The sequence below is a fragment of the Sinohyriopsis cumingii genome, chromosome 16 (assembly GCF_028554795.1).
Source record: "Sinohyriopsis cumingii isolate HCF-2022 chromosome 16, ASM2855479v2, whole genome shotgun sequence".
Taxonomy (NCBI): Eukaryota; Metazoa; Mollusca; class Bivalvia; order Unionida; family Unionidae; genus Sinohyriopsis; species Sinohyriopsis cumingii.
The window spans coordinates 52933787-52961671 of NC_142976.1; the positions used below are offsets into that span (position 1 = coordinate 52933787).

Here is a 27885-nt window from a genome sequence, read left to right on the forward strand (position 1 = left end):
GATTTAACTTATTTCATTTAATTTATTTTGCCCATACTCTAAACAAATAAATGGTCGTAATTTGTAACCTACATTCTTTTCTAATGTTCCGGATCAAATTTTTGAACATGTCTGGATGCAAGAGTCATAATATTTAGCTGCAAGTGTCTTGCAAATGTTTCTGTCGAATTTTTAGTTTGACCTTTATTTTGCAGAGAGAATTCGACTTTTAATTAGGACATAAGAACACAAAACGCACCTGAAATAGAATCTTTGTTTAAGCAAATCTTTTTAATGACGACTTTCTATGATAGAAAATATGTTAATATGAAAAATGCACATGAATAAAGTCAAAACTGTGACTCACAAAACATATTTAAAGTTTTAATAATACCAGACACGAAACAGGTACAAACAATTCGTGGAATGTTTCAGTACACAAAAACTGAAAGACCTTTTTATTCCGTAAAAAGACAACGTATGAGGGCCATTTTCACATTTTATTGATGCCTCGGAGAAACGTTCTCTGTTGTCTCGATTGTGCCTGACAGAAAAATGTTATAATGCTTATCGACTAGAGAGCGTGTCCCTGACATAACTGTCTCATCATCCAAGAATGAAGTATTGAAATTTGCTTATAAATTTGCAAATCGCTCTAAATGGTAGGAAACTGTTACTAGCTTCTTCTGTCTCGTTTAAAAAGGACCTTCTCCAACCCCATCATCGGAGATTCAAATGCCAAGGACAGGATAAAGGCTGCAGCGTACGCGAATACTAGGTGACCTACAAACAGGTAGGACTGAAAAAGGAATATAAAAGACAATTATTATAACTCATTGTTCTCTATTTTAGTTCGTCTGATTTGGAAATGCGATCAAGACAAACAAATCTGTCTGGTAAAAATATACTGGCCAGTAACAAAGAAACTACAGTATCTTTAAACAGGCAGCAAGCATGCATAGAAAATACGTATATATTAACATCGGTATCAAAGTCTGTGCACCGATCCGGTGGTCTAGTGGTTAGAGCGTCCGCCTTGGATGTGGGAGGTCGTGATGTTAGATCCCCGACCGAGTCATACCAAAGACTTATAAAAATGGTACTAACAGCTGCGTCGTTTGGCGTTCAGCATTAGGAATTAAGTGTTAGGACTGGTTGGACTGGTGTCATTACAATGTAACTGGGTGGGACATCATGCTACATGTCTGCGGCATGATGGCCCAGTGCTAGACATCACTATAAACTGCCACACTGCAGACATCGTAGCAATATGACTGAAAAATTTTTAAAGCTACGTTATCAATCTCATCACATCACAAAGTCAGTGCATGAACCATGGAAACTTTTATATACGCTTGGAAGCTTATGTCGGTAATATATCAGCAACTAACAGCGCACACGCACACACACACATACACACACACACACACACACACACATTTACTGACATATTTAAAACGAACTTCCTTTACTTAACGGAAAACGTAAATAACACACTTTGTCCTTAATGCGTTTCTCTGATTTCATAGTGAAAACGACCTTGAAGATGAAAGCAGTCTGCTTTTACTCATTAAGAAGCAGTAATACCTAGCAACATTATCTTTTGCGTGCATTCACAGAATAAAACAGTATACTCATTCCATTTGGGCAATAGCAAGGCTCTTAAGTATTCATGTACTTATCCTTGCAATCATCTGCAAATCGAATCAGATGATGACCCAACATTTTTGTCTCAGTGAAACTGGTATAAATTATGAACATATCCGTAGGTAGGTTACATCAGTATTTTGCACGAAAACGAACAATTTTGTCAGTGTGAAAAGGCTTCTATTTGGCTTGTTAATTCTGAATGAGCCATTTTGTATTCTGTGTTGATCGTTTGTTGTTACTTAACATGGACTCTTTTGAATGCAGCATAATGTATGATCTACTCCAGTTAAAAATAATGTGGTTGATGGCACCTAAAGGGAATACTAGTTTTAGCTTAATGCTTTTTGTCTGCTTTTATTAATAATTTTTCTTCTGAAGGTGTGATGACGACTTTCTTTATGTCCCAGACTTGAAACTTGTCCACCTATTGCGGAATGGACAAGCGCGCTGACAGGACATCTGAAATGTCATTCAACTTTAGTGTCGAGGTATCGAGTAAATAAAATTAAATATTTCTACTAATATGCATACAAATGTGATTTTATGATTGAGTTGAAATTTTTTTTGAATGTGGTGCAGAGCAGATGATGCGAGGACCAATGTATGGACAGTATCTACCCATGTGGATAATTTGACTTTTCCCACCATTCCCACCATTCCCCCAAGCTTCAAAATATCGGGAAGGTATCTATTTAAAATGACAACCATACCGCCGTGCAATTTAGAGGGTTGTAATACCACCGAAGCTGGACAGGAATCAGAGCCGCTATTAACTGCATTCATCTCAGTCTTCACGCAGAAACGCTCTTCCATTTGACTATGCTTTTAATTCATCTCAATTAAAGGAAGGAATAAGGTCAAAAAGTGGTTCGAGTACATGGGAGCCAACTCTCAAACCAAGTGAAAACGAACGCTCTGCTAAATTCATTAACACCGCTGCATTCCTATTTGCAAAAAGCAAGGTAATGCATTTTGCCATTACTCGTGCCCACAAATATATGAAACAGAGATGGTGACCTAAAATATTGATTCCACGTTGTATTTAAAAATGCACGATTATCTGAGAGAAATTTACATTTTGAATGGCACATCTTTAATTTGATAGATTTATAATTCGTTTAAATCAGTGATAGAACTTACGCAAAAAAGTAACCGCACCTATAACCCAGCTTTCATGCCCCAGCGACCCCACCCAATCCGCGATGTGCTCATGCCCCAGCCACCCCACCCCAATCAGCGATGTGCTCATGCCCTAACAAGAAGATAACAAGATTGAAGGAAATCAATCAAGGTGGACATAACCGGCTCGCTATGCAACCAGAAGTAATGGAAGTCTGCAGCGTATTTCAAAGTGGCGGAAAACTGTCAGTTTGAGACTATTAAAATTAGATTCATATATGTTTATAAGAAATGAATAGACATCAATGAAGACAGGAGAAATTATTTTAGATAACTGAGAAAAAATAACATCCGATGATTCCATTACGTGGTACTTACTATTTCTAAATCGTTGAAAACAATGGTGTTACGTAGACTACCGTAGTACAAAAACATCACAATTGGATGAATGAGATATGCGCAATAGGTCAACCTGCCGAGTGGTACATACACATTCCATGATAGCAGGGTGTTGATAAAACCTGAAAAAAGATTACAAAACACGTTTTTAATTTGAGCCTTTACTTTTATATTAAATTTCTGGGAAGCTTCGAGGCTCCTATGGTGCTTTACAGTAATATTTCGTCTACAAAGCAGGTTTACAATATTATTTAAACAACCAACATGTACAAAGTTGTATGAGCATTTAACGTTTCAAGAATCAATCGCGTTCGTGTATTTTAAACTACACTAGTAAATCGTAATACTCCAATTTCTTTGGTTGAGAATATTTAATTAAGACAAAATGTGTAGTATAAGAAAACATCTGCATTTGGAATTCAGTTGTTGCTATCCTTAGTAATTTATACAGTGCTGTAGCCGTCTCCATATCGATTCTACAATAATTTAGAACATAGTTTTGCAAAACAATTTTAGTATGAACTTTTCCAAAGACATATGTCAAGACAATCGACCCAATGACCATTGCTATACCAAGCTAAATGGTGATGATGCTGATGATGTTCGTCCATCGGTGTCGATGAGGACCATTGAATGTCATCGATTCACTGGGGGGGGGTGCGGAGATGGCTGATTAGTCCGATCAGGGCTCGGAAGAATCTGTTGCAGCGGGTACATGGATGTAGATATTTCTGACTGGAAGTTGCGGAACTGCAGTTCCAGGATTAGCGCAGGTCACGTTTCTGCTCAAAGACTGCCGCACCCGCACTGACTTGACTACGCCAAGGAAATCGATCAGCAGCGACACTCTCCCAGCTGTCATGTTGTCCTTGTACCTCTTTTTGTGACCACCGTGAGATCTCTTGCATTGTTGTAGCTATTCATAGAAGACATTCTTAGGTAGGCGTTCTACCGGCATGCGGACAACATAGAAAGCCCAACGGAGTTGTGTCTTGCACAGCATGGTGTGTATGCTTGTCATGCCGGCCTAAGTGAGCACCTCTGTGCTCGGTATCTTGTCCTGCCATCTGATTTTCAGTAGTTTTCTCAGGAAGCTCATATGGAAGTGGTTCAGTTTTTTAACATGGCGGTTGTACACGCTCAAGGTCTAGCAAGCATACAGGTGGGTGGAGGGAACAACCGCTGCGTAGCCTTTGAGTTTGGTGGCAAGCTTGATGCCTCTCCTATCCCAGACATTTGAGTGGAGTCTGCCAAATGCTCTGCTCGTTTGTCATTTCTGGTGTTGATCTTATTGACTATGTGGACTGCCTGTGAAAGAGTGTTGCCATGGTATGTGAAACTATCTACATTTTTGAGCTTTTGGCCATTGACAGTGATGGATGTGCCAGGTAATATTCTCCAGGAAATGCTGATGCAGAACCTCGGTCTTGCTGGTAGAAATGGTAAGTCCGAAGTAGGTGCAAGCTGTGTAAAAAAAAAAGGCCCATGCTCTGTTCCATGCCTGCCTCCGTACTAGAGTTGAGGGTACAGTCATCGGCAAACAGGAGGTCACGAATGTTCTCAACTTCGACTTTGGTTTTGGTTTGAAGCCTCCTCAGGTTGAATATCTTCCCATCCAGACGGTATCAGAGACCTACTCACTCTCCTTGAAAGTATCCATCAATATTGCGGAGAACATGAGGCTGAAGAGCGTGAGGGCTAAGACGCATCCTTTGATCACACCATTCGTAACTGCAAAGGGTTAGGAGAAGTTCCCGTGGTCCAAGACTCTGGCAAGAATGTCAACATGAAAATGCCTCATTATTTCAATGAAGACCTCTGGACATCCACATTTGGCAATGATCTATCAAAGGCCTTCTTGGCTGACAGTGTCGAATGTATTAGTCAGGTCCACGAAGGTGGTGTACAGCTGGACATTTTGTTCAAGATACATTTTTGCATCTACCTGGCAGATAGGATCATGCCGATGGTGCCTCTCTCCTTTCTGAAGCCACACTGACTTTCTTGCAGTAGGCCATGATCAAGGTGCTCTGTGAGTCTGTTCAGCAGTAGCCTGGTGATGACCTTGACTGCGATTCAGAGACGAACAGATGGACACTACATTTATATTAGAGCTCAATGTTCTTCTTTCTTTCATTTTTTCTCCTTCTTGATTGACCATACGTTTGTGATTTTACAAGCTCCCATGAGTGACTGCTCGATCTGGTGTATGAGGCATCAATTGCAGTGCTTCCAGTACGTTACGAATGCCTTCTAATGGAACTCACATATGCACTCAGACAAACATTCAAAATGTATGGTACACAAGGACACACATGCATAGTCTCCAAGGTGTCTTATATAGAAAACAGTAACCTTGTTGTGTTGCCTAACCGCATATTGAATGTAAAAAGTGGGGGAAAATACAAACATTTACGGAAACACATCTTATAAAGTCATATACCAAACGATGATCATAACGTTCACTGTTGTCAAACGATATTCACTTCTGCTATTCACTTTGGCGACCTAATTTTATAGTGCTTTTATATAATAAAACAATTTTTATAATATGTGAGATTTGTGATTTGTACAGCATGATCTGTTATATAACATATTTTTACAAAAACAGGACCTTAATAAGAACATCAAAGTTTATTTTCCAGTAAAGACATATGTTCGTGTACCTGCAAAATTTGGATGGAAAGCTTGTATTTATTTAACAAATAATTTCCACAAGTGTTTAGTAACTGAAAAGTGATAAGTGCTCCATTTATTCGGTTTCTCCTTAGAAAAAGTGAATTGATTATCAACACTTTAATCATTCTTTTTCTAAATCTGTTTTATAGTAATATGTCTATGGAGAAGTTTAAAATTAAAGCAAATAAGTTATCTGCGTTGTGTATAAAGATTAGCCAAAAGTTCGGTTCATTCATTTGCAGTAACTGTAAGCTCCGGCTTCGTTGTTTCATTGCTCGTCAACAAAACGTAGGTTATTCTGAGTTTGGTCAACGAATGTTTGAGGATAATAGCATTATTTTACACATTCATCTCAGTTAGTGTTTGCGTATTTATTAAACTAGTTTTGCATCCAATGTTCATTATATTCATTCAATTTAAAATCACTGTTTATAATAGATTGGTTATTTATTATTGACATCCTAAAGAAAGTACTCCCGATTTTGGTAGAAATGTCATAAAATTATGATTCAGAGTCAATATATTAGTACATGAAAGTGTAGTGTAATAGTGACATCATATATTAATGTCACGTATCATATATGTAGAAATGAATAAACAGCCTTGTTTAGTCAGTAATTTTGAAATATGAACGAATTACCCCCATTTCCGGTTGCACATGCGAAGATAACCCATGCCAAAGCTACACCCCATGCCGTCCTTGCCAGGGAAAGATAAAGAGCGGAGACTCCAGTGCTGAGCGGGTTATCGTTGTTAGGGTTATACAAACCGTATAAAACCGCCAGCGCTACACCAGTAGCTATCAGCCAGCCGACCAGATTTTGTATCTGAAATTAATATATAGACCAGTCAGATGTTATTTTATATGCTTTACTGCTATAACGCCAAGGAGGTGTTGATTCATTTAGTATCAAGTGTACAATTTTGATTGGCCTGTCAAACTGACCTGTCACCTTAATCTCTGAGTGCGATACAAAATAGTATATTAGGTGAAATTTGAAGGCAAATTAGCAAGAATAAACACGTAATGGTAATATTAATAGGGCCTGTATGTCGGCACAGGTTATGTTGATCGAAGATTAAAAACTAACCTTTGTGTAGTGGTGCATGATGTGTTAAACAAGAGTATTAGTCTCTCAAAGGGCGTGCGTAATGCCCTACGCAGCATTGCTATTGCTCAAAGGGCGTGCGTAATGCCCTACGCAACATTGCTATTGCTCAAAGGGCGTGCGTAATGCCCTACGCAGCGTTGCTATTGCTCAAAGGGCGTGCGTTATCCCCTACACAGCATTGCTATGTAACATAAATGAAAGCATAGGCCGTCAGGAAAGGTTGCAATAAAATGTAAGCAAAATTAACGTATCAGTTACTAGGAACAGTACTAATAACTAGAAACGAAACTAAAGCCGTTTCGATTGAGGAAATGACTGATTTCATACGATATGTATATATATATATATATATATATATATATATATATATATATATATATATATATATAAAATTAAAAGTACTTATGTTGTTTTTAATTTACATTGTTTGTTTAATATACACAGTATAGTTAAATCATGGATGGATACATTGGAAGACTTGTAATGTCTTTTTATATTTCAAGTATTACGACACAGGGTGAACTTTCATCACCAATTTGTTTAAACAACATTACATCCTAAGGGAGATATTATGCACAGAGTTAGTGAAATTCCTTTTATATGGTGTTGCTATTTGTTGATGATTTAGTTTTAATTGGAGGCAAAAATGTGGGTGACAAAACTCGAGATTAATTTGCAATACTAAATAATAATAATAAATGGAATCATGACTATTAATCTTGATAAAAATAAAGTTTTTGGAAAAGATGGACCATAAAGACGAGACGATATACAGAATGTAGCCTGCAGAAAATAATGATGTGGATAAATAAAACCCCAATGTCACCGCTACGTGCAGGAGGCCGTATATGTCACATTAGTTGAATAATACTGAATCTTGCAAGATATTGGTCATAAACGTCCTTAGATTCCATTAGAAAGAGAAACTATCGACGCTTCATCGCACAACGAACTATGCAATTTCTTTCTCGAACTGTGTGAAATCAGCCATTGTTCATACGTGTTCGAATTAATCTGACGTTGATCGGCGACATCAGTGGGTGAACCAATTTCAGCCTAACGATGGCTTTCATTTGATGACTTGAACGTTGTAAGTATGAGTGGCTAACACGACGCAATGTCGATTGTCCTCGTGCCATGTTCGCCTTTCAGTGTTTGTTCTATCGACCAAGCTATTCAGCAATATTCTTGCGAGTCTGATTTGTATCTAGTGGAGGCGTTTTCTTTTCGAATCTGCTTTTAAAAAACGCGTTTTTACCTGACTTCATTCCCTCTCGAAACAAGATGTGCGGCACGTATTATATGTTTAGTCTCTAATGGAATTTGTCGAACGTACCACATCAATAATCTTGAAGCATTGCGGAAAAAGATCGGAATTACAGCAACTTCGTTGACTGAATTGATAAGTTGCACCTGTTAATTCGAACCTTAATATTTGAACGTCGTTTAAACCTAACGTCTTGATTATTTCAAAGAATGATTTAGGTGCGATGTTTTTTTTTTTAATAAATCGTTTCTTTCTTTCAAAGTTTTAGTTAAATTAGAAAAATGGTGCAATCTGTGATAACCTGCGGCATTGGTCTTTAATACCGTCTTTATTGCTATCGCAAAGAAACCGTCTCTAAGCCTCCACAAGTACTCACTGATAAGGCTTTATATGCAATCATTATGCGTTAATGCACTTTGACAACCTACACTATATTCCACACAAAAAACGTTTTTTCAAAATTTTGTTTTGAATTATGCAATATAGGTGTGCGTTTTCATTAGTTTTATGTCCTTGTAAAGCGAACACTTTAAATCTATTCGTGAAATTGAAATCATTTTTAGACGTCGGTGTTTACGGTGAACTTACAATAACCTCACTTATATACAGATAGTTAACTGTTGATTAATAATGAAATTCTTCTGTACATATGGGAAGTTAATTTTTGAATGTTAATAAAATAATAGTACTAATTTAAGATAGACTCTTGAAATACTCTTTAAACAGGTTTGGACTGGGTGAAGATTGAATTTTCATTTTTCTCTAAATCGGTCCAAGTCTAATTCAATTTTAGTCAAATAAGCTTTTCTATCAGACTGGAACAAACTCTTGGCAGTATTCCTTTATAAACATTTCAAAAAATATTTATATTTTGAGGGTCATCTGAAAGTCTTCGGTACACATAATCACACTTTAACTTTGACAATCCTTGAAGTGTCTTCTCATAATTTGTAAACTGACAATTAGCTAACAGAAGAAATATAATCGAAGTGAAAAATGTTGTATAGTATATGAAACTCATGAGATTGATGATACATATCATTTGAGGTGTCTTTTGGTGTGTATATACTAAGGTGAACGCTTAATTTAAATGTACTCATGGAATAAATCGTTTATGTGTAATGCAATCAAAAAGCATTAATGGAACAGATCACGCATGTGTAACGTAATTAAAAGTACGCATGGCACAATTCATCTAAGTATAACTTAAAAAGTGTGTGTGTGTGTGTGTGTATGATTTAGATTTTTAACGTAGCTTTAACAATTGTCCAGTCATAACGCTACGATGTCTGCAGTGTGGCGGTTTAAAGTGATGTCTAGCACTGGGGCATCATACTGCAGACATGTAGAATGATGCCCCACCCAGTCACACTATCCTGACACCAGGCCGACCATTCCTAACACTAAACTCTTAATGCTGAGCGCATAGTGAGGCAGCTGTTATTACCATTTTAGAAGTCTTTGGTATGACTCGGCCGGGCTTCTAACCCACGAACTCCCGGGGCGGACGCTCTAATCACTAGGCCAAAGGAGCGGTCAAAACTCAAAAAACTTAAAAACTCAAAACTTAAAAAGAACTCGTAGAGAAAATCATCGACGTGTAAGCGTATTTAACTGTTATCTTCCAGTAATAACTAAACAGTATGCAAACTATCTAAATGTGGGTTTGATTCATTTAAACGGACAACTCTGTTGGCGTCTGCATAATTTGTTTTTATTTATTTTAAAAAAGTTAAAAGAGAGATCAATTAATGTTTCTATATTACATTTTTATAAAGCGTTTCAAATATGACAGATTGTTACTGTTACAGTAATTTATTCATGAAGCGTTTGGAATGAGAGATTGATTGTTATTTCTATTGTAATTGTTTCGTAAAGGTTGCTTATGTCTGTCCATCTTTTGCTTTCCATTTTGTTGATCACCATTTTTTAATTCTCTTTTTAAAGTTGCACGTAGAGCGGATAATAAGCTTCAAAAAGAGTATGCAAATTATCTACAATTTTTTTTATCAAACGCTTGAAATAAGCGATGAATTACTATTTGGATAGTAATTTCTTTGAAAGATTTCTTATATTTGTCCAGATAGTAATTTCCATATTTTTGCTTATTATAAAGTTTTGAGTTACTGTTTAAAGTTGTAAGTGTATCATTTGATAATCAAGCAAAATTAGTAGTATGTACATGTGTGTAAATGGATGCATATCATAATTATGTACATAATTAAATTACAAGAGCAATATCACATAACGATGATCTGGTTGCGTATCCTTAACATTAATATCCGTATCGTCCATTCAGTTAGTACATTGTATTCTTTGAGGAACTGTCTATGAATTTGTTCATATGAAAATCATTCTAAAGATATAATTACTTACCCTGGCAAGTCTGACTTTGCAATCTGTTTTAAATAAGATATACCCAGTAAGAATACCAACAATATACGGTCCAATCCGGCAGTACGGTTTAATGTAAAGCTGCATAAACCTGAATGATACGAAACTCATGATATGTATGATAATAGAACTACAACCCATGCAGGCAAGTGAATCAGTCTATTGAAATTTCCCCTAATGAGTTTTATAAAATATATGATACTCTTTATTCCGATCGTTGGATGAAAAAGATTTCATTGCCAATCAGTTTCTTGTGATTCTGCTCGATAAGCATCAATTGGCATGATTAAGGATTTGATATTAAAGAGCGTTATGGCTTATAAACAATAAATTGTAAAGTACATTTAAACAATTGTATGCACTATATAAGAATAATCCAAGAAATATCTCAAAAAGTTATTTATCAGCAGTGCAAGTATACATTACATTTCAATAATGCACCAAGTAAAATGTAAACTTGAAATATGAACAAATTGCTCAAGAGACAAAATAATCATCTTCCATAACGAAAACTACGATATACATAAATAATGTCAAACATATACAGAGAATTTCCCAAATTTGACATCGCTTACAAGCCTCTCAAGCCTTCATTTATTTTGGAACGGTTTCGAATTCTGCAGTCTTTATATATAAAAATAACAATCAATGGCATGTATAATGCGGAAATTGTATCTACTTTTAAAATATTTTGCATTGCTGATAAAAATATGTATGGTCATGACATGTGCGCTTATGATGACAATAGCTAAATAATGTTAATGTCGATGATCGTGATGATGAATACCCGGTAGTTCCTCCTTGAGTAATGATGTTTGCATCTACGTTGTTAACAGATGCAATAACTCCAGATGTTATGAAAGTGGCAACCAAAAATGTGCTGGACACAATACCGCCAATAATCGGTGATCTACCAGTAAGAAAATTTGTATATATGTATGTACTTATTCATATTAATCAAATGTCGATAAATGGAATCAATATATTGGTGAAATAGTTAACAAGCCAAGTAGAAAGGATGAATATACTGTTACAACCATTTGAGTATCGGTTTCAAATATCTATATTCATATAATATCATCATTTTATCTCAAAATATGTATAATTTAAAACAATTATTGATAAAGTTAAAGATTTCATTATTACCACCTTAACTGTCACTCATAATTGTTATATTCTATTCTGCTATGCTCCATAAATATGTTGTAACACTGTTCTTATAATTATTAAATTCAAAACATCCAAAAATACATTAATTGACATCTATCTGCTTTTTCCTTCTCATTTCTGAGCGGGAATCAAAGGTATACATGTGAAAATCGCAAATGTAAAAAGATACTTACATATACAGTGCTATCAGAATTATAGGACTCACTATGAAGAATTGCATATCGTTTGCCAAATACCAGCTCCAACCCATACACTGAAAATACAATGTAGACGATATTTGCAATTTCTGAGTAGATATACTGAACAATTTTACGATTAAATGGCTCCATTTTATTATCACGGGAGGCTATACCACGAGTACCATAAAAATGTTTTATACTTCACGATCGAAATATTTCCTTCCATCTGTCAAACTAAAGTAACCCGTTTAAGTATATGTGTTGAAGGGCAATCCTCGACTGCGATGGATCCTTCGTTTCTTGTTTTGACATATTGTGGTTAACTCCTATATCGATAAAACGATGTTCCAAACCTTTTTAAGCATTTATGACAGTGAATTTGGTCCAATTAATTTCCTACATATGATTGATACAATTGTGGGTTTTTTCTCAGATTAATTTCGGTTTTCTTACGAAAATGGAAAGTACATTTTGTTTTGTTAATTCATGTATTGCTCAAATTGATTTGGTGAACATAGATGTAGTGAGGAACTGTAGAATTGTGAGCAAGAAAAAGTAGAAAGAAAGAAAGAAAGAAAGAAAGAAAGAAAGAAAGATTGTTGTTGTTGATGTAGGGTTTAACGCCATTGTTCAGCACACGATAGGATATACATGGCGGCCAGTATTAATGGTGGAGGAAGAACCCGGGAAATCCCCGTAAAGAACCACCGACCCTGGAGAAGCTACTGGCAAGCCTTCTCACATATCCATATTGGCCGAATCCGAGACTCGAACCCACGCAGACAGAAGTGAGATGCCAGTGATCTGTAACGGAGAGCGCTTAAGACCACTCGACCACTCCAGGCCCCAAGAAGAAAGAAAGAAAGAAACAAAGAAAGAAACAAAAAAAGAACAAAAAGGGAAAGAAGAGAGGAAAATGAATTAGTCCTACATAAACAGTATATTTTGAATAATAATCATAGGGACACACGCATATTTCTTAAATTGGAAAAGAAAGTTGTTCACCACACTGACATATTTGGATGTCTCGTTATGAACTATAACATCTTACACTAGTACCAATTTTGAAACAAAATTTATTTCACGAGTTGAATGATAGTTCATGCTCCGTATTATTTGCCGAGCAACAGATTAAAAATATTCATTAGATTTCATACATTTCATGATTTTGCGTTATACTGACTGAATTAGTGATTGTCTTTATTTGAAAAAATAAATATCAACATATCTGTTGATTTTTTTTAAATTAAAGTTTTATAACAATGGCGCAGTTTCATTTGAGATAAATGTACTTGAAGATCATCAGAAGCCAACGAAGCTGGAGGATCTCACATAGCACGGAAACTGACTGAACTCTTCCAGTCAATGATGTTATCAGTCACGTACATATATGAATATACTAGTGTCATAGTCACGGAAGGCATCAGTAAGCATGGAAGAGAACTTTATACTACTAAAGAGGCTTGGGACCGACATACACCCTTGCTTGACTCCACTAGTGACTGGGAAAGGGTCAGATGCCGCGCCGCCATCCACAACACGAGCAATTATACCATCATTAAATTGCCGAGCCATCACAATGAATTTCTATGGGCAGCCAAATTGCGCCATGATCTGTCAGGGGTCTCGACTACCGACTGAATCAAACGGTTTGTACAAAGACGAATGCATCTTTGTATTCCCGGGGCATTGTTCCCTGAGTCCACATTGACTGGCAGAGTTACTCCAGTTTCTGTGGTATGTGCGATCCTCCAGATTTGTTGACTTCTGTCTGTATAGCCTCTACTCCAAGTGCTTTGCCATTTGACAGAAGATATATTTATTTTACAGTTTCAGTCAACACTGTGTGATCAGTAAATGACTGATTGATTTCCACACGGGGCAGTCGAGCAATTGCCCACAGGAAGTGCCTGTTTATAGGGGATGATTGATTTCCACACCGGGCAGTCGAGCAATTGCCCACAGGAGGATAAGTGCCTGTTTATAGGGGATGTTATTAAAGTGTTCTGTACATCTGTAAATAATCTTGACTTTGACAGTGAGCAATGTGGTGGTGTCTGCATTCAATATTGGAAATGTTCCTGATGAATGTTGCCCGTGGATTGTCTGCAAATCGTACCAAGAAGTTCTTCCTGACATTCCTGTATACGCGGGTCATTGGGATACTCATATCATTATGTTGGTACTCGTGAGCTGTTGGGGTGGATTGTTATAGAAGAATAACATTTGAAGACTCGTGTCATTCTATAACATAATACGTAAATAAAGAGTCATACCATTTTATCTGTATTGACGAAATTGTTGATGTACAGTAAGTTTGTCCACCATGAATCTTTGCAGTAATCAACTTCAAAACCATCCTTTGGCCAAAATGGTCCATCACTCCAGTATTTCAATGTCGGGACATATACCATCATTAGCAACATATACGGCGGCGTCAGTCTGTTGACAGATAAAAACATCGTGTTTATGGCAAATAAATGTATCTCAAATATGATGTGTCAAGGCAAAGAACTGTAAAAGTCCCTTTGCACATTCGTATCTCACAAATATAAATTCGTCTGTGATATTCTGATTTATGAATGCCAAATGGCATAAGTCTACTGAACTTCGTTCATTTGTGTGTCATGATCTATGTACGTTTATGATTCACTGATTCCTACTACGTCATTCATTCAAAGCCGAATTGTAGAGATACTTTTCTACTAAATCATGGAGCAGTGAGTGTTCTTTGGTGGAGTTATCAGTATCCATCACATTTCTGTCGTTCTAGTCATTCTAGCTGACTATTTTTTGCACAAAGTAAAATGTTTTTTTTTCCACATACAAAGTTTAGTATTTAGCATTATGTATATATGCAAGTATTCTGTTTTTATACCTATTTCCATGCACAAAAAAGTATGCAATTCAAGGGTAAATCGATATGTGGATATTAGTAACGGTAATACAATGTGTGATAGCATCATGCCTCGTAATCATTAGTAACATAGCTGGCATCGTAACTTACATGATAATTAATTGATCTTAGTTATTATTATTATTATTATTATTATTTCCACCACTATGTGTAAAAATACATAGTATTTATATGGTCATTCCTTAGATAAAAGGCAAGTGGTTAATATTATTGCATGGGCAACGAAGTCTAATATTGAACATTGACAATAGTACATATATACCGAAGTACAGTTTTGAATTCTAAAACGAAGATGTTGTTGCAATATGACCGTACGATTCAGTGTATCGATATTGCTGTTATTGCAGTGCGTGTCAGTGTATTAAAGTGCGACAGTTGAAATAACCTTATCATTTTATTAGGCATTAAGCTATATTTATTTGAAAAAGCTGACCAGAAAAAAGAAGAAAAAAATTACCTCCAGAAACGATGAAAATAAAACATTCCCCAACTGAATGCTTTGGTTCCACCAGCTTTTTTCAACTCACGAAAGGTCAGAAAGGAGAGAAGAAGTCCGCTGTAACATACAGGTCATGTCGTAAATAAGTATGAAATACTCGTAACTGAAGTGAATAGTAACACTATACAATATGGGTATATGTTTGTCCCCCTAAATATAATATATCATTTTAAAATAAAACAATATTCTTATTAAAATTGACCCCAAATAAAATATTGGTATTCATTCGTTCATGGATGGATAGGGTTAATATGCATATCAGCATGTTCCTGATTATATAAACTTGAGTAAATATTAAGCAATAATATTATCAAATTAAATTTTTGAAACCCTTTCAGAAGATGAACCATTCCGAATTAATTTAAATATAAACGTTTCTCAGATAAGAGATAAGTGATTATGACCCAAAGTAAATGTACAAAAGTCATCTAGAAGAAAATGTTGAAAGAATAAAGTAAAAGATTTTAAAAGAGACGCTAATATTTATCATATACAATACATTATATACGAACGTCCTAGATTTTATCCCGTAGCATATCCTGATACAATTAAATAATCGAGTTGGCATCCAAACATTTCGTATCACGAAGTGGAAGTTGATAAATTCGCCACTAATATTATGAAAGGCAAGTATATCATTCTTGCTTTATTTCGAGGACTACATTTATTTAACAAGGAAATGGGGAATGCCATTCACATCCCCGCATTATTCCCTGCCTTACATTGTCTGCCATGTATAAAACCTGTTAGATAGCATTTTTTTAATCTTTCTTCAAATACAACAATATGAGGCATTCATCTATAAATGTTTTGTTCGTATTTATTTTTTCTATTAAATTTGTACTCAGACATGGATAACTAAACCCATATGAACAGATATCGTGCAAAAAATAAAGAAAAATTGTTACTTAGTGCTAAAAGAACATGAACGGTGAACCTGTGAAATTTACACACCTGAATCTGAGTTCTGAAAAGGTAATTATTCATTAAGAGCAACATACAAATATTCTATGTGAGTGCAACACAGATAACTTTTAAACTATTATTAGCATTGGTAGTATCGTTACATTACAATTTATCTCAGGTAATATTGAAATAGTATCATTACAATGTATCTCAGGTAATACTGAAATAAGATCGTTACATTACAATTTATCTCAGGTAATATTGAAATAAGATCGTTACATTACAATGTATCTCAGGTAATATTGAAATAAGATTGTTACATTACAATGTATCTCAGGTAATATTGAAATAAGATCGTTACATTACAATGTATCTCAGTTAATATTGAAATAAGATCGTTACATTACAATTTATCTCAGGTAATATTGAAATAGTATCATTACAATGTATCTCAGGTAATATTGAAATAGTATCATTACAATGTATCTCAGGTAATATTGAAATAAGATCGTTACATTACAATGTATCTCAGGTAATATTGAAATAAGATCGTTACATTACAATTTATCTCAGGTAATATTGAAATAGTATCATTACAATGTATCTCAGGTAATATTGAAATAAGATCGTTACATTATAATTTATCTCAGGTAATATTGAAATAAGATCGTTACATTACAATGTATCTCAGGTAATATTGAAATAAGATCGTTACATTACAATGTATCTCAGGTAATATTGAAATAAGATCGGTACATTACAAAGTATCTCAGGTAATATTGAAATAAGATCGTTACATTATAATGTATCTCAGGTAATATTGAAATAAGATTAATTTAAATGTTCTAAAGGAAGAACATACCTTAGAAGAAAGAAGGAATCTACGGAAACAGTGGCGTTATCGATGGCCTGGAATGTAAATCTATTCAACATCGTCGGAAAGAACGATCCCATGTTAGCTGAAAAACGAAAAACTAGTTTCAGGTTGATGCTTTTATATTTAATTATATTTATGGTTAAATGTATTTCTGGTTAATTGTATTTCTGGTTTCATTTCATATACAGTATCAGGTAAAATAGTATTTATGATTGATTTGTCATGTCTCTTTAATACAGTTTAATCTTAACGGCTCCTGAGTCTACTTGGGGATTCAAAGGTGTTTGTAATTACTTGAAAAATGATTACGTTTGACATTTATTATTAAGTTTAAGAGTAACGTTATCTACAAACAATTATTTACACGGATTTGACATTGGCCGATGCGTTCTGAATATGGCAAATCTACCAGTAAAAGTAAGGACAATATAATTACAAGGAAAACTGTGGCGATAACTGCCTTGTTATCAATATAATGTTGTACTCTTATCCCCATACATTCGTCTTTTTCAGTGTATTTGTATCTCTTTGTGTAGAAGAACGTGTTCAGATGTATAACTTGATATGGAGTCTGATTAGATGAAAGAATCAAGCTATTTCTCAGTTAAGGGCATCGTGCTTGTACCGAGTAAATGGACCCTTCTGCTATCAGACTATAACTCATCATGCTTGTACCGACTAAATGGACCCTTCTGCTATCAGACTATAACTCATCATGCTTGTACCGACTAAATGGACCCTTCTGCTATCAGACTATAACTCATCATGCTTGTACCGACTAAATGGACCCTTCTGCTATCAGACTATAACTCATCATGCTTGTACCGACTAAATGGACCCTTCTGCTATCAGACTATAACTCATCATGCTTGTACCGACTAAATGGACCCTTCTGCTATCAGACTATAACTCATCATGCTTGTACCGAGTAAATGGACCCTTCTGCTATCAGACTATAACTCATCATGCTTGTACCGACTAAATGGACCCTTCTGCTATCAGACTATAACTCATCATGCTTGTACCGACTAAATGGACCCTTCTGCTATCAGACTATAACTCATCATGCTTGTACCGACTAAATGGACCCTTCTGCTATCAGACTATAACTCATCATGCTTGTACCGAGTAAATGGACCCTTCTGCTATCAGACTATAACTCATCATGCTTGTACCGACTAAATGGACCCTTCTGCTATCAGACTATAACTCATCATGCTTGTACCGACTAAATGGACCCTTCTGCTATCAGACTATAACTCATCATGCTTGTACCGACTAAATGGACCCTTCTGCTATCAGACTATAACTCATCATGCTTGTACCGACTAAATGGACCCTTCTGCTATCAGACTATAACTCATCATGCTTGTACCGACTAAATGGACCCTTCTGCTATCAGACTATAACTCATCATGCTTGTACCGACTAAATGGACCCTTCTGCTATCAGACTATAACTCATCATGCTTGTACCGACTAAATGGACCCTTCTGCTATCAGACTATAACTCATCATGCTTGTACCGAGTAAATGGACCCTTCTGCTATCAGACTATAACTCATCATGCTTGTACCGAGTAAATGGACCCTTTTGCTCTCAGACTATAACTCAGTATAGATAATATATTATTTATCTTGCCTTCATTGCGCTTATAACGGCTATGGTGTATCTGAAACTGGACATATATGGCTTAAAGCTTCATTTCTTGACAATGTCCATTGATGATTATACTAATTTGGTCTCGCTGCGATCGATTGGTTGGAAAGTGCACTTCATGATAATAGTAATTACGTTCATATCATTCCAAGGGTGATAATATGCACTTTATGACAATATTTACCTGGGGAAAAAATGAAGAAAGAAAAAGAAAGAAAGAAGAGAGAGAAGAAAAAAAGAAAGAAAAAAAAAAAAAAATATATATATATATATATATATATATATATATATATATATATATATATATATATATATATATATATATATATATATATATAAAACAAAATACTCACAAACAGATCTATATCCGAAAGCGTATGTGTGACCTAGGATGACCCAAAACATGCTAAGACAGCGGATCCCATTCACAGCAGTCAGACTCCCGGCTGCCTGATTTGTGCTGAGGATTTTTATGGCATTACTGTACATGGAGAAAGCTAACAGTATCTGCACAACGTTACCTGTACAAAATAGAAATACTATCATTAATTGCACCATCTTAACAGTATTATAATATTGCAAAATCATCTGATTTTGGTCTTCGTTAAACTTACATGTATAAAAACATCCTTTAGCAGAAAACGCTATAATAAATATATCAGTTTAACCGACCCGTAAAATTATTTATGAAACCTTTGATGTCTTTGTTCAAAATTATCGTCGGTGCAGTAATGTTCAATCTTTTAGATTCGTACGGAGTCTCTACTCAGACCAGATATTCCAAAGCTGCAACTGCATTCCAACTTATTTGTGTAATAATAAATGATTCAAGGAATCGCTGATACAACTTTTATTACTTTACATACAATATAGCTGAAGAAAAATGTATTTAGAAGAAAAAAAGAATAGTCATCGATGCAAAGAAACTTAAATTTTCTCAGTAGAACGACTTCCATATATCACTTTCAGTGGAACGTCTTCCATATATCACCTTTAGTGGACGTTCAGCTGGCAGGATAATGAACATATTGATTAGGTCCTGTCCACTGAACATCTGTAATTGCTTAAACAGTATCGGTATAATATATCAAAAGGATTTAGATGCTAATGGAATATCCCTATCGAAGCAAAATCCTCTGAATTGTGATGGAAAATCCGAATGTAAAATTAACCCCTTTTATTAATAGAATATACCTGTGTAAAAGAAAAAGAGGGGCGACTTGAAGTCTTTCTATTCAAATAACTGATACCCAACTGAAATGTAAATCTAATTTAATGAAAAGGGTTTTGTGCTAAGTTTATGTAGACGATTGGAAGATGAGACACAGACATGATGAGACTGGCAATAATTTTACGAAAACCAAACCAACGAATCATATCAGACAGCTATCGGGTGAATAAGCTGACGCAATATATTACCTTTGTCGGCGTGTCGCTCTGCATGAGTATGTTTTTCAACAGATTTTGTTTTAGAGAGGAGAGGAGTCCTATCGTGGACGCCTCCATTCTCGTAAACCGCACCATTCATATGAGTGTCTTGTGTGATTGGAAGAGATTCACTGAACTGCGCCATCTTGGTCTCGGCAGCAAAGTTTACAATCAACCTAGTTATGACGTCATATGCAGTTCCCACTACAATGATGGCCGCGATGATTGCTGCAATAACGCTGGAATAAACGAAATTTTTATTGAGAAAATATATTTTTCTATTTCAAAATATCTATGCAGAAAAAGCAACATAGATAGGAAAAGTATAATACAACAAAAATTAAGCATATTTAGTACAGCCTATATGTTAAACATATAATTAAACTCACATATGGTAATACAATAAACATCTAATATGTCTTTAGAAATAAGACGCGTCTCTTTTTGTAGAACACTTTATTTCGTAAAGTACCAAGAAAAATATGCCGATCATTATTAATTTATAGTGAATGCTCTGTTTCTATCATATAGCACGTCCCGAAATATATCTTAACATTAATATCACACGTTTTTGGTAACCTACCAGTCCAAGTGAGCATATTCGTATTTGTGAGCATATTCGTGCTAGTGAGCATATTCGTGAGCAGTTCTAAAGTTGTTTTGATTTTGTAAAATACGTATGCTTGACCATACTGATAAAGTGTTATCTAACTTGCAAAAATAAATTAGGTCACTTCCCTCACTTGTATAATAATTTCATCGGTCACATAAGTTTACAAGAGTGACCGACATTATAGATATGCCTTATTGATAGCATGTATTCTGTAAATTTTGGTGTTATATATATATATATATATATATATATATATATATATATATATATATATATATATATGTGTGTGTGTGTGTGTGTGTGTGTGTGTATATATATATTCATATGTATTATTCTTTGAAGTTCATTACAAAAAAATTAAACACTTATTTTTATGCCGAGCACTGTGCAAAATCGTATGGTCATAGCTAACATTATAAAACAGAAAACATAAGCATTTAACATTTTGTAGTAGTAGGCTGTGAACATCATGGTAATTTTCAACCTTACACCAGATTACTTCTTTACGTCAGTCTCATACAGTTTTGACAGGTAAAGAAAGATTGACACCTCATTGATCAGCTGTAAAACTTAAATCACAAGCTGAAGGGAATCAGTCTGCATTTTGTAACACCAAGAGGATGATTAACTTTGCGTTCTCTTCTCGCATCTTGTTTGATATTGTTAGAAACAATGCCCCATCTAAATGACCAGTCATAACTCATATGTAGACTATACAACACATAACATTTTAATTTTGACCCTTAAATAGTAAATATGTACTCACCTCACAGCTGTGGCTCGACCATCAAACTCTCTATCTCGTTCCTGACATTGGACAATAGGATTTATGTTTGCAGTGCCATTCAAAGGTAACAGGCTAAGAACTTAAAGACAAAAATGAAAAAGTCAGGTTTTTATGTCTGGAACTTCTGATTGCATCGTAGCTTAGGCCAACAATAGACGGTTCCTTATTTAACAAAGAAGTTAATGTAAACGCGTAGCCGAAAAATAAGACATTTAACATGGAAAATCACATATTAATCTTAAATTTGTGGATAAAATAACAACATTTATAGCGTGAAGTTTACGTACAGTATTCGAGAAATCCTACATGAAGAGATCGGATTCGCGCAGCAAAAACTTTTAAATTTTGTTTTTCTATGAATTATTTTAACCTATAGCCTGCTTACAGCGTGGAACTCAAAAATGTAACTATAAAAGGCCGGTTGTTACTGCACTATATGTTGCTGATTCTGTCAACGTCTAAATATGTACCCAATGTACGATTACTTATATCAAAACTTATATAAATACTGTCCCAGAACTATAATGCTTTCATTGTATGTACAACATGCCAATTCCCTTTCCTGTTTTTTTTTTCTTCTCATTTATTTGAAGCTAAAACTTAGTGATGCGGGTGGCTACTACCCTTTAAGTATTACAAGGAAAACCTTCGAGATCTAAGAATTATTCACACGTATAACTTGCTTACTGATCTTTCACCAAATACGACGTTATGGACTTTTTTCCTGGACTTGCGACCTTTCCATCCTAACTTGGTATCGACCTACTGCTTGCAAGCTGGTATTCTCCGTTAAAACATGTCGGAAAAACTACAAATTCCTTGCAATAGTGGAAGCATACAAACTTAGTCGATTATAAGACTGGGAATACTGTAGTTACTTATAAAAATTTTATATTTTTTACAAAAGAAATCAATATTACGAGTGTTCTGTGAAAATGCTTATCGAAATTAATTTCTTAATCGAAAATCTTTAAGTGATCTAGAATCATGATAGAAATGTCAACACTGAGAACAAAATGGAAATATCCCAATCCACTTTATCTCCAAATGGAAATATCCCAATCCACTTTATCTCCAAATGAAAATATCCCAATCCACTTTATCTCCGTCATAAAACATTGACCGATCTTCATGATACTAGTAACACGTATATAGTTTCTTTGTTTCTGTTTCTAAATCCTCTATTATCTACTTCTGCGATTCATATCCAAATATTTAATGTTAAAATATCTTTCGAATTTTGAATCGAAATAAATCTACCGGGACTGATGGATAATGACCTACACTCTTAAAACTACCTATTTATATATATAAATATATGGCGGAATTAACTTCAGTCTCCTAGCACTCAAACCAGACGAAGTTGGACTCCGTACATGACGGTCGTAAAACTATTGATCGCTCTAATTACGAACTATATCATTCATTCCTTTTCTTTCTTAACAGTCTGTAAAACATGTCGGCATCCATTGATAGATGATTTGATAAACTCAATAAACAATGGTGACATTACTGAAGCACTCGTTCTCTCTCTCTCTCTCTCTCTCTCTCTCTCTCTCTCTCTATATATATATATATATATATATATATATATATATATATATATATATATATATGTGTGTGTGTGTGTGTGTGTGTGTGTGTGTGTGTGTGTTACATAGTTCTGAACAAATTGCTCCTCTTAATATTTGTCTTTCTAACTTCATGATAACTGCCCAACGCGTTCCATGTGGCTCTCATTTAGTTCAAATTATCTATTTCAATTACATAAAAGATCTCTCATTCTTGTGTGTTATTTCTGTACGGGTTTTCATTGTTTTGCTTCTCTGTTGGTTTTTCTATATGTTTTTTTTATTATTATTTTTTTTTATCGTAGCGAGGTTATTTGTTTGCATAGGTGGTTAATTTTGTCAAATATGACCGAATAATTTCACCTTTGGAAAGCTCTCCTGGGCACGAACACGCTCCCATGATCTTAACATAAACTTCAAAATTATGTATAACCACTGTATGCATAATGGGTGTTATATGAATGGCAATTATGAATGCACTAGGTATTGTCAGGTACAAAATTTCGTATATTTCGTTCAAAACCAAGAATACAAATTTCCATCTCAGGAAATCAATTGACTCTGAACTCATTCGATAATCCATCCAATGAAACCGTTGGGCTCCGATCTCAATCCACGAATAAAGAACAGATAAAAATGTTATTTAATCAAATAAGAGCTAAATTGAAAATTTAGTTTTAAAATACGTCAGTTCAAGGTATCTCGTGATATTATTACCTGTTCTAACAAGAGCAGCAGCATCATCGTCATTACATGTTTCTGGCAGACATATACCAACCGACAAGGCAGGGGTACTAGCTAATAACTGCAATATCAAAAATAATTTCTATCAAAACAGTACTCGCGAAGTCTGAAAGCAAAATATATATGTGTACCTACGGAGATCCTTTTGAATCAAACCTTATATACATTATTATTTCAGCGACAGTGAATTTTCGATCATTGATTTGATTCTCTTTCTCTCTCCCTCTCTCTCTCTCTCTCTCTGAAAGACAAAGATGCAGAAGTATCTTTTGTATACAATCACAAACATCTTTTCAAAAAAAATCAACAGCAACCATTACAGTAATTATGGTTACGATTTCAATGACAATGATGATGCCGATGATGAAAAAGACTATTATGTTAATAATAATAATAATAATAATAATAATATAGAAACTTCCCTAAACTGGTGTATCTATAAAGTGGGAGTATCTAAATCCTGGACAAATATTTAGGTCCCAAGTGAGTTAGTATGGTCTTCAAACTGATCATGTCATGTAATTTATTTTTATTTCAATTTGTTATCCGAGAGGTGATCGGTTGAGTAATTCATGTAACAGTAGGGTAAGTAGTAGTAACGGTGATAACAGTGGCACATCTGTCGTTGTTTTTGCTGTCGTGATTATTATTGTCATCAATGATGATCAAGAAGACGACGAGTGTGGTGTTGGTAGTGACGATGGTTATTATGGAGATAATCAACAAAAGAGTCCGATACAAAAATCTAAAACCAAACAAATATGCTGAAGGTTTATGAAATTGTTATGATAATTTACTGACCGTAGCACCTTGTGAGTTCGAAAGAGGTATGGATACCATGCAGTATTGACCCCTATAGGGATAGCTCGGCCCAGATTTTGTGGATGGATCTACGTACAGAACAGCCTGTGTATTTATGCATTCATCGTATGAACCGGGCCAAGCCAAGTTTCCATCAAGTATATCACTCTCCAGCTTTCCTAGGGAATCAATAACTGGTGAGAAAAATAGAGATTAAAACCATTTCAGATAAGTATATCTAATAATAAGGAGTTCTAAATTATATTTATCATTTAATCCATTCATCATTTCTCAAACAATGTGACAAACACATCAATATTAAATGCTCAATCTCTCTTACTATTTAGCAATCAATTCCTTTTCTAAGACATTCTGACATAAAAAATCTACACACAAATGTACGCTAAGCTCCACAGCTCCCAGTCTTTAGCATGTTATTCCGTTATCAAACAATATAAATCGCCCATTCGCTTAATATCATCATCTCATGGACTTTAAACTACAAAACAGTTCATCCTAAACAAAGTCGCTCACTAAGAAGATACATATCCAAAGATAACTAAAGGTCTTTACGTCTAAACTCATAAAAGCAAATAAGTCTTTTGTAGTTAAATTGCGCAGTGCACCTAGCAAAGTAATGCGATTTTATTCATATATCTGATCTCGTCATCAGTAACCTTTCTCCTTAACAATGCGTAAGAAGAATAAATAGAGAAATAAATGGTGCAGACTTTCTATTAACAAGAACAACAGCAAAGAAATTTAGTTCAGGTACAGAAGCACAAACATGGAGTCATTTTGAAGTCCACGTGGTCTTACTATAATGCAATTACTATTTACCAATTTCATTAAATCAGCATCTCATCGTGCCAAGGAATAAGGTATTCTTCTCAGCAATCATTTAATTAATTTGTTTTGGAGGTGGGAGTGGATGAGTGACCCACTGAGATATAATTAGTTACTTCCTTTTGCATTCAAATCCAGAATTTTTGTCGACCTATTCTGGCATTTTCCCCCATTAAAAAACAAGTTGTCATATGTTCTCGATTATTACTGAATGTGCTCACATTAACAACTTCAGCTGATTTCGGGTTTTTAAAAACCAAAAACATGACAGAGCAACGTTTTGGCATATTCCTTCAACTTTTTTGCCTATTTCCTCCTCAAAAGTGGTGCGTGTTCTCGACATGGGAACGGTGTACTTGGCTGTTCTCGAAGAAGATTCTTAATTTTAGGACGAAAAGTATAATATGAATATTGTATCCAGTTCAAGAACCTTGATCGCATGTTGTGTGCAAAGAAAACATTAATTAACATGCGACACTCGAGACCAACAAATTGTTCCCGAGTACGGCTCAAGGGAACCCTCTGTAGTTTACGTGAAGCTCTCGTAACTACAAACTGCAAGTCCAACCCGCCCAGCAGGCGTCAAACGCTTTAATCTGCCTCCTGACAATAAAATTAAACAAGCTGCTCCTGCGCTGTATCATCTTTTATGCGTTGAAATGACATAAATTAAAATACATAAATCCAAAATTACACGGATCGTATGTATAATATATATTTTTTAACTGTTTCAGTTTTATTGCTGAACTACATATTTGACCACAGCTCCGGTGGCTTAGTGGTTAGAGAGTTTGCCTTGGATGTGGGAGGTCGTGGGTTCAATCCCCGGGGCCGAGTTATACCAAAAACTTACAAAAATGATACTAACAGCTGCCGCTCAGCATTAAGAGGTTAGTGTTAGGACTGGTCGGCCTGGTGTCAGGATAATTTTACTGGGTGGGACATCATCCTACATGTCTGTGGTATGATGCCCATGTGCCAGATATAACCATAAACTGCCACACTGCAGACATCGTAGCGATATGACTGAAATATTGTTAAAGCTACGTTAAAAATCCAAATCACACACATAAATAGCGACCAAAACCAAGCAGATGAGAACAAGTTTTCAATATGTGTAGTTCAAATATCAAATAGCATTACCTGATATATTAAAGCTATTTTGCATGAAATGTTGTGGTTGTAGCGATAGTTGTAGTAGTAGCAGTTGCTCTAATATGCAACTGTATTAATAATAACAGAATTAATGGATGTATAAATCGTATTTCAAAAGTTGAATTAATACGCGATGACTGAAACAGAGTAGTAGAAAGAAGGAGATGCAACTGATGTTCTTGTTCTTTGTTAGTGCTGCTGATGATGATGGTGCCAGTGGATATGGTTGTTGAAGTAGTTTTCCCATTGAACAAAGCTAGAAACTTGTATTAAGTAAAGTAGAATTGTACAAAATACATAGATAGATAGATAGATAGATAGATGTAGGAAGAGTCGATTGTTATTTTGTTTTACTTACATTGCAAACTTGTTTGCAACGGTAAAATGTATTTGTTGTATGCATATTGTATTATTAATTACAACTGCACATACAATCCACAGAAAGATATACGAGACGAGTATAATCCAAAAAAACCGCTGTGCTCCCAATCGTCTGTTAGTATTGATTTATTATCGTTGTTCTTTTTAGGTCGAAAGTGTATTAGTGGCTGGGGGGGGGGGGGTCTCTGTTATCTTAATCTGAAAGAATGTCGTGAAGGGGCTGTGAAAATAATTTGATGTAATGGTAGGTTGAAATTAGACTAAGTCTACTTGCTTACAACTACTTACATCGAATGGCCCATTGTTCTCTTCTCAACAAAGCGTCAATCAAAAGTTCTGTGTGGTTAAGACAAGTGTCACTCACATTGTAACCAGGTGATTCGCCCACTCTGAAATCGTCTGCCTTAAGGCTGGCAAGTTTACGTACGGCTATCGTAGCAGGAAATGCAATTATCTCAGCCAAAGGAGAACCATCCGTTACTATGGACTCGAGTGTATGTTGTAGCTTCCGGAATTCCTTGTGAAGTTTACTGAAGTCTTCCGTAATAAGAGTATCATGACAGTACGTCGGACATAGGAGTCCTAAAAACAATAAAAGTGTCGGCCTTATTTGGAGAATCATTATTCAAAATTAAGGTATTCAGTCTTTCTTCCCGAATGTGAGTATAGCAAATTTGTGCGTTACACGCGGTCTTTTTAACCAGGTCTGGCTTCTATTATTGCCGACCGCCAAGTGTGAGTCATGGTTTTGCAA

At 35.2% G+C, this 27885-nt stretch overlaps 1 protein-coding gene across 1 annotated transcript; it reads right to left on the reverse strand.

Annotated features, from left to right (window-relative positions):
• Positions 1-239: 239 nt before the first annotated feature.
• LOC149780415 (nose resistant to fluoxetine protein 6-like) lies at positions 240-27885 on the reverse strand. The gene is made up of 15 exons (XM_089937336.1): positions 27420-27885; positions 24750-24943; positions 23922-24009; positions 21613-21712; positions 20225-20472; positions 19159-19326; positions 17133-17229; positions 15323-15421; positions 14225-14390; positions 11943-12022; positions 11387-11509; positions 10582-10690; positions 6467-6653; positions 3127-3269; positions 240-778 (listed from the first exon to the last, which is right to left on the reverse strand). Exons 1-15 carry the CDS (start codon positions 27751-27753, stop codon positions 656-658), a joined length of 2259 nt encoding a protein of 752 aa, XP_089793462.1. The 5' UTR covers positions 27754-27885; the 3' UTR covers positions 240-655.